Consider the following 11,842-nt stretch of genomic DNA (forward strand, 5'->3'; position numbering starts at 1 on the left):
CAAAAGTATAATGACAATTTAAAAAGAAAAATGGTAATGTAATGTAAATATAATATAAATGATGAACTTACTTCCAGTGACCATCATCAGTACGGTAATAGTACAGACAGCCATCGCAGGGTTAAACCTCTTCAACCAGCTTTTACACACATCCATCGATGCGGAGACGCTTGTTCCAACAGGCAGGCAGACAGACAGACAGACAGGCAGGCAGACAGACAGGTAGACAGACAGGCAGGTAGACAGGCAGGTAGACAGGTAGACAGCTCAGCTGGTCGGCACTGCTGGAGCTAAACTGAATGAAGAGGAGACTCTGTTAGTTACAGTATGTTCATGAAGAGGAGACTGTTTTAAGCTGCTGTGTTCTGTATCATATCTGAATGAAGAGGAGACTCTGTTAGTTACAGTAGGTACAAGAGGAGACTGTTTTAAGCTGCTGTGTTCTGTATCATATCTGAATATGAAGAGGAGACTGTTTTAAGCTGTTGTGTTCTGTATCATATCTGAATGTAGAGGAGACTCTGTTAGTTACAGTAGGTACAAGAGGAGACTGTTTTAAGCTGCTGTGTTCTGTATCATATCTGAATGAAGAGGAGACTGTTTTAAGCTGTTGTGTTCTGTATCATATCTGAATGTAGAGGAGACTCTGTTAGTTACAGTAGGTACAAGAGGAGACTGTTTTAAGCTGCTGTGTTCTGTATCATATCTGAATGAAGAGGAGACTCTGTTAGTTACAGTATGTTCATGAAGAGGAGACTGTTTTAAGCTGTTGTGTTCTGTATCATATCTGAATGAAGAGGAGACTCTGTTAGTTACAGTATGTTCATGAAGAGGAGACTGTTTTAAGCTGTTGTGTTCTGTATCATATCTGAATGTAGAGGAGACTCTGTTAGTTACAGTAGGTACAAGAGGAGACTGTTTTAAGCTGCTGTGTTCTGTATCATATCTGAATGAAGAGGAGACTCTGTTAGTTACAGTATGTTCATGAAGAGGAGACTGTTTTAAGCTGTTGTGTTCTGTATCATATCTGAATGAAGAGGAGACTCTGTTAGTTACAGTAGGTACAAGAGGAGACTGTTTTAAGCTGTTGTGTTCTGTATCATATCTGAATGAAGAGGAGACTCTGTTAGTTACAGTATGTTCATGAAGAGGAGACTGTTTTAAGCTGTTGTGTTCTGTATCATATCTGAATGAAGAGGAGACTGTTTTAAGCTGCTGTTTTCTGTATCATATCTGAATGAAGAGGAGACTATAGTCTGTTCTCTGTTCTGTATATCTAGATGAAGAGGAGACTGTGTTAGACTGCTCTGTTCTCTGAGTGTAGTGGAGACTGTTTTCGACTGCTCTGTTCTCTGAGTGTAGTGGAGACTGTTTGAGACTGCTCTGTTCTCTGAGTGTAGTGGAGACTGTTTTAGACTGCTCTGTTCTCTGAGTGTAGTGGAGACTGTTTGAGACTGCTCTGTTCTCTGAGTGTAGTGGAGACTGTTTTAGACTGCTCTGTTCTCTGAGTGTAGTGGAGACTGTTTTAGACTGCTCTGTTCTCTCGGGATCATCACAGGTAAATCATTTAAATTAACAGCTTCAGTGTTATGTCCAGTTCTGTCTATAAAGGCTGGCTATGATAACATTGACAATGCCAAGTTATTATATATGATATCAATGTGCTTTAATTACCTGTATTGTATCTGCTGTTTTAAAACTCTACATTCCGTATGTATAGTAAAATTAGTTACATTATTGAAGCTTAAATATAGCTTACCCAATCCACGTTGCAGCACGATGGAATGGAATGTGACTGGAAGTGTCCAGAGACGTCCAGACGCTCAGGACACTGATGACGGAGTAAAGTAAAGTTAGATGGTGGTGCAACAGAGTGGAACTATAGAAGGTGGTGCAACAGAGTCGAAGGTGCAACAGAGTGGAACTATAGAAGGTGGTGCAACAGAGTCGAAGGTGCAACAGAGTGGAACGATAGAAGGTGGTGCAACAGCAGAAATAAAGCCTGCAGTTTCCTGGAGCTTATCAGAACATGTACTGAAGTGTTTAGGAGGCTGTTGTTGACTCACACCTCTCCTCTCCTCTGCTCTCCTCTCCTCTCCTCCCTGTCCTGTCCTCTCCTTATCCGAACATGTAGTGAAGTGTTGACTCACTCCTCTCCTCTCCTCTCCTCTCCTCCTCCAGGTGAGTCAGGATCTAGATGTATAAAAGAAGTGTGTGTGACAGAAACTCTCTCACTCCAGTCCGTCTGTCTGCCACGCCGGGATCATCTTTATACAACAGGTGAGAACTTCAGAGCCTTCATTCCTTTCACACTTTTTTGTTTTAACACTGAAATGTTAAAGCTGTAGCGAATCACTGATTAGATGCACAATGAGAGGGTTAGTGAGTGGACACGCACGCACGCACGCACGGACGCACGCACGCACGCACACAGAGTGCAGAATGCATGAGAGGGTTTAGTGTGGAGAGTCACACGTCATTTCACAACCCACACAGGACTGTACGAACGCACCGTAATTGTAACCATAATAATGATCCAGACTGTAATGATAGAGCAGGCAGAGAGTTGGTTAGAGGCCTGTTTGTTTCAGACTAGAGTATATATTCATATATACTCTAAGGTAGAGACGGAGCACTTTCTTTGTGCACGGAATTCCTGCCGAGTTCATGAAACAATGGCAGGTATTCTAAAGGACTCTCTCTCTCTCTCTCTCTCTCTCTCTCTCTTCCTTTACATCTGTTCTAAAGGAGGGCAACTCTTTAGTCCTTAATATCGGCTGATCTGGAGACGTAAACTGATCTTAGTGCTCTAGTCTGTAACACTGTGTCTGTCTGTGTGTGTGTGTGCGTCCCTGTGTGTGTGTGTGTGTGTGTGTGTGTGTGTGTGTGTGTGTGTGTGTGCGTCCCTGTGTGTGTGTGTGTGTGTGTGTGTGTGTGTGCGTGTGTGCGTCCCTGTGTGTGTGTGTGTGTGTGCGCGCCTGCCTCTTTCAGCAGCAGGATGACTTTCTACGATGACATTTATCCGTTCTATCCTCAACAAAGAAGCTCGTTTATCTTCAGCGGACACCTGCTGACCGTCATCCTGGTGTTCCTGGGCGTGGCCACCACCTTCCTGCTCATTCTGCCGGGCATACGCGGCAAGTCGGTGAGTTACCCCGCGGTCTGGGGACCCCCACGGGGTCTGGGGACCCCCAGGGGGTCTGGGGACCCCCACGGGTCCCTGAGGGAGGTAGACCCCCAGGGGTCCCGGATTAGGGTTAGGGTTAGGGGCATGGCCGATGGCATGGGGAGAGAATATGTTTTATTGTCTCCACCAGGCCGAAGGCATGGGGAGAGAGTATGTTTTATTGTCTCCACCAGGCCGAAGGCATGGGGAGAGAATATGTTTTATTGTCTCCACCAGGCCGAAGGCATGGGAGAGAGTATGTTTTATTGTCTCCACCAGGCTGAAGGCATGGGAGAGAGTATGTTTTATTGTCTCCACCAGGCCGAAGGCATGGGAGAGAGTATGTTTTATTGTCTCCACCAGGCTGAAGGCATGGGGAGAGAATATGTTTTATTGTTTCCACCAGAACGAAGGCATGGGGAGAGAGTATGTTTTATTGTCTCCACCAGGCCGAAGGCATGGGGAGAGAATATGTTTTATTGTCTCCACCATGAAGGCATGGGGAGAGAATATGTTTTATTGTCTCCACCATGAAGGCATGGGGAGAGAGTATGTTTTATTGTCTCCACCAGGCCGAAGGCATGGTGAGAGAATATGTTTTATTGTCTCCACCAGGCCGAAGGCATGGGGAGAGAGTATGTTTTATTGTCTCCACCAGGCCGAAGGCATGGAAGAGAGTATGTTTTATTGTCTCCACCAGGCCGAAGGCATGGAAGAGAGTATGTTTTATTGTCTCCACCAGGCCGAAGGCATGGAAGAGAGTATGTTTTATTGTCTCCACCAGGCCGAAGGCATGGGGAGAGAGTATGTTCTCCGTCCATCCGTTCGTCCGTCTGTGTACCAGCTAATCTCCGGCACCGTTAACCCGGTCGATGCCAAATTTTGCACACACAATCCCTGGATGCCAACGATGAACCACTGCCCCACATTTTCCAGAACGGCCTGTTATAGCGCCATCAGGAGGCCGACTTTTGAAAAAAATCATTTTTGGATATTACTCTGTCGTTATACGGTATATCTATAGTCATGTTTTCAAGACGGATCTGTATAGTTTATAATAAACTGCTGTAAAGTAACTGTATGTCGTTTCAGAGGCTGTTCTGGACGTTCCGAGTCATAATCAGCTTATTCATAGGAGTGGTGATAGTAGGTGAGTTAATTTATTATAATTTATTTGTTTTATTATAATTATAAATCTTATTCATAGGAGTGGTGATAGTAGGTGAGTTAATTTATTATAATTTATTCATTTTATTATAATTATAAATCTTATTCATAGGGAGTGTTGATAGTAGGTGAGTTAATTTATTATAATTTATTCATTTTATTACAACTATAAATCTTATTCATAGGAGTGGTGATAGTAGGTGAGTTAATTTATTATGATTTATTCATTTTATTATAATTATAATCAGCATATCATTCATTTCCGTCATACAGTCTGGAGCAACGGAAGCCTCTTCCCCACTTCCGTTTCGTCTTTACAGTCACACAAATGTATCTTAATATAAATTGTGTGTGTGTGTGTGTGTGTGTGTGTGTGTGTCCATATAATGTATAACCTAATTCTGATCAGTGTTGGGTCTATTGTATTACACCTCTTGTGCAGATCCAAATAAAATAATTCAAATGTGTGTGTGTGTGTGTGTGTGTGTGTGTGTGTGTGTGTGTGCGTGTGTGTGTGTGTGTGTGCGTGCGTGCGTGCACATAGCTCTAAACTACACCAGTGACTGGGCCGAGGCCAGGGTCAACACCACGTCCAGCTACAAGTCCTTCAGCAGCTCTGTGGTCAGCGCTGAGATCGGCCTGCATGTTGGGCTGTACGGGGTTAACGTTACACTGAAAGGTACGCACACACGCTCGCACACACGCACGCACGCACGCACGCACGAACGCACGAATGCACACAGTTCTGCATGTTGGACTCTATGAGATTGTAATCATGCTATCTCCTGCATACAGTGTAATACAGGTGATAGATTTAGCAAATTAGCACAACACCCCATAGCCCCATTCAATTCCCATTCAATTCAATGCAATTCATTTAGGGCTTATGGTAGGGAAATAGCCAATAAGGAGCTTTTGCACAAAATAACACCTGGACCTCTTTGGTGGGGACGTAACGACTACAAAGAAAGGTAAGACAGCCTTTTAGTATGGAATTCTCCTTTAATGTAAAGAGAACAGTACAATAAATGGTTGTTCTGGTGCAGGGACTCCTGTGGTGCAGCTCAACGAGACCATCGACTACAACGAGATGTTCAGCTGGGAGGATTCCATCGAGAAGGACTTTGAGGAGGCTCTGGAGAGAGGTCTGCCCAACCCCATCCTGTACCTCGCCGAGAAGTTCACCACCACCAACCCCTGTGGTCTGATCTACCAGTACCGAAACTCTGGGCGATACGCCTCGGCAACACTCTGGTAAATAACTCTATAACCCTGACCCTAAACATGACCCTTAAACCCTGACCTTAAACCTATACCCTGGTCCCTAAACCCAGACCAACCCCTGTGGTCTGATCTAGACGATACGCCTCGGCAACACTCTGGTAAACATAACCCTGACCCTAACCCTGACCTGAACCCTAAACCTGACCCTAACCCTATGGTCCTTAAACCCAGAAACTACCGCTAACCTCCACCAACATGTGGTCTGATCTAACAGTACCGATACTCTGGACGATACGCGTCCGCAACACTTTGGTAACTTCATCATCATCATAATTTAATTATTGTCACAGTTATGAGACAAGAATGTTGGACCTTAGTGCAGACCTGGTGCTATAGAATGTCTGTGATCTTACATACATCGTTCAGGTATTCCAAACACACAGCCATACATCTGTCCTATATCTGTTAACACACATTACAGGACTGCATTCTGCTGCTGGGTGCTGGCTAACATCCTCCTGTGTGTTGATGATGTTATGTTATCTTACAGGACTGCATTCTGCTGCTGGGTGCTGGCTAACATCCTCCTGTGTGTTGATGATGTTATGTTATCTTACAGGACTGCATTCTGCTGCTGGGTGCTGGCTAACATCCTCCTGTGTGTTGATGATGTTATGTTATCTTACAGGACTGCATTCTGCTGCTGGGTGCTGGCTAACATCCTCCTGTGTGTTGATGATGTTATGTTATCTTACAGGACTGCATTCTGCTGCTGGGTGCTGGCTAACATCCTCCTGTGCCTCCCGGTCATCCTGTACGCTGGCTACATGATGTTAGCCACCTCTGCCTTCATCTTCTTCTCCGTGGCTTCCTTCTCCACCATCATGAACGTCCCAGCATGCATCTTCTCTGTGGGCGTGGCTTCCTTCCAGACGCACTACAGCCACTCCTTCTGGCTGGCGCTCGCCACAGGTGTGTTACTGTACTGTACTGTAGGCCTAATACTGTACTGTATACTGTACTGTACGCGGCGGCTGTGGCTCAGGAGGTAGAGCAGGTCGTCCAATGATCCATGGGTCGGCGGTTCGAATCCCGGCACCTCCTCCTGTCCACATGTGCAAGACACTGAACCCTACATTGCCTCCAATGAGTCGGTCGGTGTGAGCTCGCCACCGTCGGTGTGTGAATGTGGGAAGTGAGGACGCTGGCGTCGACTGTTCGCCGCTTCACCTCCCAATGTATGAATGAATAAACCGTTGTAAAGCGCTTTGAGCACTTGGAAAATGCGCTATGAAAATGCAATTCATTACTGTACTGTACTGTACTGTACTGTAATGTACTGTACTGTTTAACCTGGTCATGTGATCAACAGGGACTTTATGCATGGTCGTTGGGGGCGTGGTTTAACCTGGTCATGTGATCAACAGGGACTCTGTGTATGGTCGTTGGGGGCGTGGTTTAACCATGTCATGTGATCAACAGGGACTCTCTGTATGGTCGTTGGGGGCGTGCTGGTGACCTTTGACCTGGTGGTTCCGGAGAAGGTCAGAGCGGCGTTTAGCGTAGCCGTGGATGACCTTGAGGACGACCTTCAGCACGGCGAAGGTTACCTCAACTCTGTGTTCCTGAACTCTGACCACCTTCCCTGTAAGGTCATGATGACCTCTGTGCACATCCCCGTGAGTTCATGACCTCTGACCTTCATGACCTCTGACGACTCTGCACGTTAGATCTCACAGACCAGCAGTCATCTCTCGTCTCAGCTTCACAACAGATCTCACAGGCCAGCTTTTTACAGATGATACTTGAAATTACCATTTTTAGTTTTTCTGCCGAATGTGTTACAATGTGTTACAGTGTGTTACAATGTGTTACAGTGTGTTACAGAGGGAATGGGATTTCCTGAGCCTGTGTATTGTGCGTGTGTGTGTGTGTGTGTGTGTGTGTGTGTGTGTGTGTGTGTGTGTGTGTGTGTGTGTGTGTGTGTGTGTGTGCGCGTGTGCGTGCATGTGTGTGTGTGTGTGTGTGTGTGTGTGCATGTGAGTGTGTGTGTGTGTGTGTGTGTGAGAGAGGGAGAGAGAGAGAGAGTGCATGCTTGCGTGCACGTGTGTGTGTTACTTACTGTATACTGTATATAATTATTGTTTCTGTAAAAAAGTAAATGTACATAAATAATAGAATACTTGTATGTCTGTTTCAAGATGATTCGTGTTTAAAAGGACCCCTGGCTAATAAGACAAATATGCCTTAAAACATTATACTTGCCCTCTATAACTAAAATTAAAAATAAAACACCATCTCACATGATTTAAGGTATATTTGTCTTATTAGCCAGGGGTCCTTTTAACATGGATTATTATCTCTGTTATTGTCAGAGGAATGTCAATAAAGGTTCTTGTGAATGAATGTGATTGTTTAATGCTTATTGTTACGTTCTATAGGGATCACCACAGCCTGCTGGGTTATACAACCACACCAACCACACCAGTGTTGTTTTCCTCGACTAAAACTAAGACGACTACATTTTTCCACTGAAAAAAACTAAATGGAAACTAAATTAACACAAAGCCATGATGACTAAAACTATAAGACTAAATATACTGACAATTTCGTCAACAAATAAAAAGTAGACTTAAATGTTAGTAAGGGACTAGTGGACTAGTGGATAAGGGACTAGTGGACTAGTGGATAAGGGACTAGTGGACTAGTGGATAAGGGACTAGTGGACTAGTGGATAAGGCCCGGGACTAGTGGACTAGTGGATAAGGGACTAGTGGATAAGGGACTAGTGGATAAGGGACTAGTGGACTAGTGGATAAGGGACTAGTGGATAAGGGACTAGTGGATAAGGGACTAGTGGACTAGTGGATAAGGGACTAGTGCATAAGGGACTAGTGGACTAGTGGATAAGGGACTAGTGGATAAGGGACTAGTGGACTAGTGGATAAGGGACTAGTGGACTAGTGGATAAGGGACTAGTGCATAAGGGACTAGTGGACTAGTGGATAAGGGACTAGTGGATAAGGGACTAGTGGACTAGTGGATAAGGGACTAGTGCATAAGGGACTAGTGGACTAGTGGATAAGGGACTAGTGGATAAGGGACTAGTGGACTAGTGGATAAGGGACTAGTGGACTAGTGGATAAGGGACTAGTGGACTAGTGGATAAGGGACTAGTGCATAAGGGACTAGTGGACTAGTGGATAAGGGACTAGTGGATAAGGGACTAGTGGACTAGTGGATAAGGGACTAGTGGATAAGGGACTAGTGGACTAGTGGATAAGGGACTAGTGGACTAGTGGATAAGGGACTAGTGGACTAGTGGATAAGGGACTAGTGGACTAGTGGATAAGGGACTAGTGGACTAGTGGATAAGGGACTAGTGGACTAGTGGATAAGGGACTAGTGGATAAGGGACTAGTGGACTAGTGGATAAGGGACTAGTGGACTAGTGCATAAGGGACTAGTGGATAAGGGACTAGTGGACTAGTGGATAAGGGACTAGTGGACTAGTGGATAAGGGACTAGTGGACTAGTGGATAAGGGACTAGTGGACTAGTGGATAAGGGACTAGTGGACTAGTGCATAAGGGACTAGTGGACTAGTGGATAAGGGACTAGTGGATAAGGGACTAGTGGACTAGTGGATAAGGGACTAGTGGACTAGTGGATAAGGGACTAGTGGACTAGTGGATAAGGGACTAGTGGACTAGTGGATAAGGGACTAGTGGACTAGTGGACTAGTGGATAAGGGACTAGTGGACTAGTGGATAAGGGACTAGTGGACTAGTGGATAAGGGACTAGTGGACTAGTGGATAAGGGACTAGTGGACTAGTGGATAAGGGACTAGTGGACTAGTGGATAAGGGACTAGTGGATAAGGGACTAGTGGACTAGTGGATAAGGGACTAGTGGACTAGTGGATAAGGGACTAGTGGACTAGTGGATAAGGGACTAGTGCATAAGGGACTAGTGGACTAGTGGATAAGGGACTAGTGGATAAGGGACTAGTGGACTAGTGGATAAGGGACTAGTGGATAAGGGACTAGTGGACTAGTGGATAAGGGACTAGTGGATAAGGGACTAGTGGACTAGTGGACAACTGGATCAGAGATCCAGTATAAGTCATTTTACACTAGCTGAAAACCACTGCTTGGGGAAACCCTTAGAGTATACTCTAAGGGGAAACCCTATGGGATTTTCAATGTAAAAACATAACTCTGTGACTCAGTCAGGGCGGTGGCGCCCTCCAGTGGCAGTGGTGTCACACTGCAGTGCTCAATATCAGCCCTAGTCCAGACAGAAGTTATTTGGACCATAAATAGTGCAAAACAGACGATCATTAAATTCAAATAGAGTACAAATTCCACTAATTGCGTGTAAATCAGGGAGGTCAGCGTCCATATTCAGCATCAGAGCGACGGACCACCGTTTGATGACATTTAGCCTCTCAGACCCAAAACTAAAGCATATTGTTGTTGTCGTTGGATTAGATTTTCTCCACATAACAGGCAAACATTGATCAAAATAACAATTATTCTACATGTGTGTGTATGGGGTCTATGTGTGTGTATGGGGTCTATGTGTGTGTATGGGCCTATGTGTGTGTATGGGTCTATGTGTGTGTATGGGGCCTATGTGTGTGTATGGGTCTATGTGTGTGTATGGGTCTATGTGTGTGTTAGCCCCACAAGCAGATCTCTAGACGGGCCTGTTGACTGATACCTGTTGACTGATACCTGTTCATTTAAACTCTAGACGGGCCTGTTGACTGATACCTGTCCATTTAAACTCTAGACGGGCCTGTTGACTGATACCTGTCCATTTAAACTCTAGACGGGCCTGTTGACTGATACCTGTCCATTTAAACTCTAGACGGGCCTGTTGACTGATACCTGTCCATTTAAACTCTAGACGGGCCTGTTGACTGATACCTGTCCATTTAAACTCTAGACGGGCCTGTTGACTGATACCTGTCCATTTAAACTCTAGACGGGCCTGTTGACTGATACCTGTTCATTTAAACTCTAGATGGGCCTGTTCACTGATACCTGTCCATTAAACTCTAGACGGGCCTGTTCATTGATACCTGTCCATTAAACTCTAGACGGGCCTGCCCAAAAGTTATTAGTGCAGCCGCGCCCGGCAGCCGGCGAAAACTAGAGTTCTCAACAGGCCCGAAAATGAAGATATGCTGTCACCCAGGTGGATGCGTGCACGCAACCTCGAGGTCGCTTCTCACCCTCAGGTGTCTTACTGGTATTGTGTGTGTTGTAGTGTGTGCGTGTGCGTGTGCGTGTGCGTGCGTGTGTGTGTGTGTGTGTGTGTATACACCTGTACATATTCGGCCAGTTCAAAGTGTGCGGTAGCGATGTGACTCAATGGTCTGTCTGTGTGTAGTCTGTGCGTGCGTGCGTGTCAGTGAGTACTAGTATGAATGAATAAACTGCACTGACCGTAGCAGGCAGGCTCTGGGTGCCAGGCTGGGATCTGCAGGCTGAGCAGGGTCTGACGCGCTCAGAGTTCCATCCCACATGAGGCAGCAGGTGTCTGTGTGTGTCTGTGCTCGCATGTGTGTGTGTGTGTACCTGGCCTGTCGGTCTATGTTGGCCACTCGGAGGCTCTCCCAGCGTGAGTTGAGGAAGTTCATCTGCTCCCCGATCTCCTCCTCCTCTGTGAGGTTGCCCTGGGCGTCAGCTGGCAAGAAAAACAGAAAAAAGGTTAAGGAGGTTCTGGGACATTCCATCTTCCACCTGGGAACACTCTGGCTGAATTAAAAACACACACAAGCTCGTAGCGCAGCACCGAGTGCTATATCAATATCTTGATATTCAGTAGACACACTAAAATGTTTTAGATGACAAAAATATGACAATTATTTTATTCAAAGGACTATGAAATTTGCTGTCAAAATGAAGACTGACTTACCGATGGGGTCTCTGCAGTCAGACCACGGGTCAGAGGTCACCGATGGGGTCAGTGCAGACCACGGGGTCAGAGAGGTGGGCAGGTTGACCGCGGTTACTCTGAACTTGAGGTAGACGGCGAGCGGCAGCAGGCCGGGGACAGAAAATGATGGCCCCATCTGAAAATATGTTGTTCCAGGGACCCCCCAGAAGAAGCCAACCAGTGCTGCCCGTCTTAAAAAAATGTTTCTTCCATATTCATTTCCAAAAGTAAAAAGATCAATTGCCTTCCGTCTGTTAGAAAAGTACTGTATTTGAAGGCCCTAGTCAAAGATATTGGTTCTGTTCTAGCCCTGAAACATGACTGGCATGATTATCAT

At 45.6% G+C, this 11,842-nt stretch overlaps 2 protein-coding genes across 2 annotated transcripts in view; one reads left to right on the forward strand and one right to left on the reverse strand.

The window, feature by feature from the left end:
• The window catches only part of duox (dual oxidase), a gene marked incomplete at its 3' end in the record, with an annotated part of 45,645 nt that extends 45,478 nt beyond the window's left edge, over positions 1–167 (reverse strand). The window contains exon 1 of the mRNA XM_080760865.1: positions 72–167. Coding sequence (XP_080616991.1) covers positions 72–156 — 85 coding nt within the window. The 5' untranslated portion in view covers positions 157–167. The remainder of the gene's footprint in view (positions 1–71) is intronic.
• Positions 168–2,998: 2,831 nt separating this feature from the next.
• duox2 (dual oxidase 2) lies at positions 2,999–7,327 on the forward strand (the record flags this gene model as incomplete). The annotated part of the gene is made up of 6 exons (XM_080762453.1): positions 2,999–3,145; positions 4,259–4,316; positions 4,878–5,012; positions 5,380–5,587; positions 6,315–6,529; positions 7,040–7,327. The coding sequence occupies 6 exons, from the start codon at positions 2,999–3,001 to the stop codon at positions 7,246–7,248; spliced, it is 972 nt and encodes a 323-aa protein (XP_080618579.1). The 3' UTR covers positions 7,249–7,327.
• Positions 7,328–11,842: the final 4,515 nt, after the last annotated feature.

This window comes from Protomyctophum bolini (assembly GCF_963924005.1).
Source record: "Protomyctophum bolini genome assembly, chromosome: 4".
In the NCBI taxonomy this organism is placed as follows: Eukaryota; Metazoa; Chordata; class Actinopteri; order Myctophiformes; family Myctophidae; genus Protomyctophum; species Protomyctophum bolini.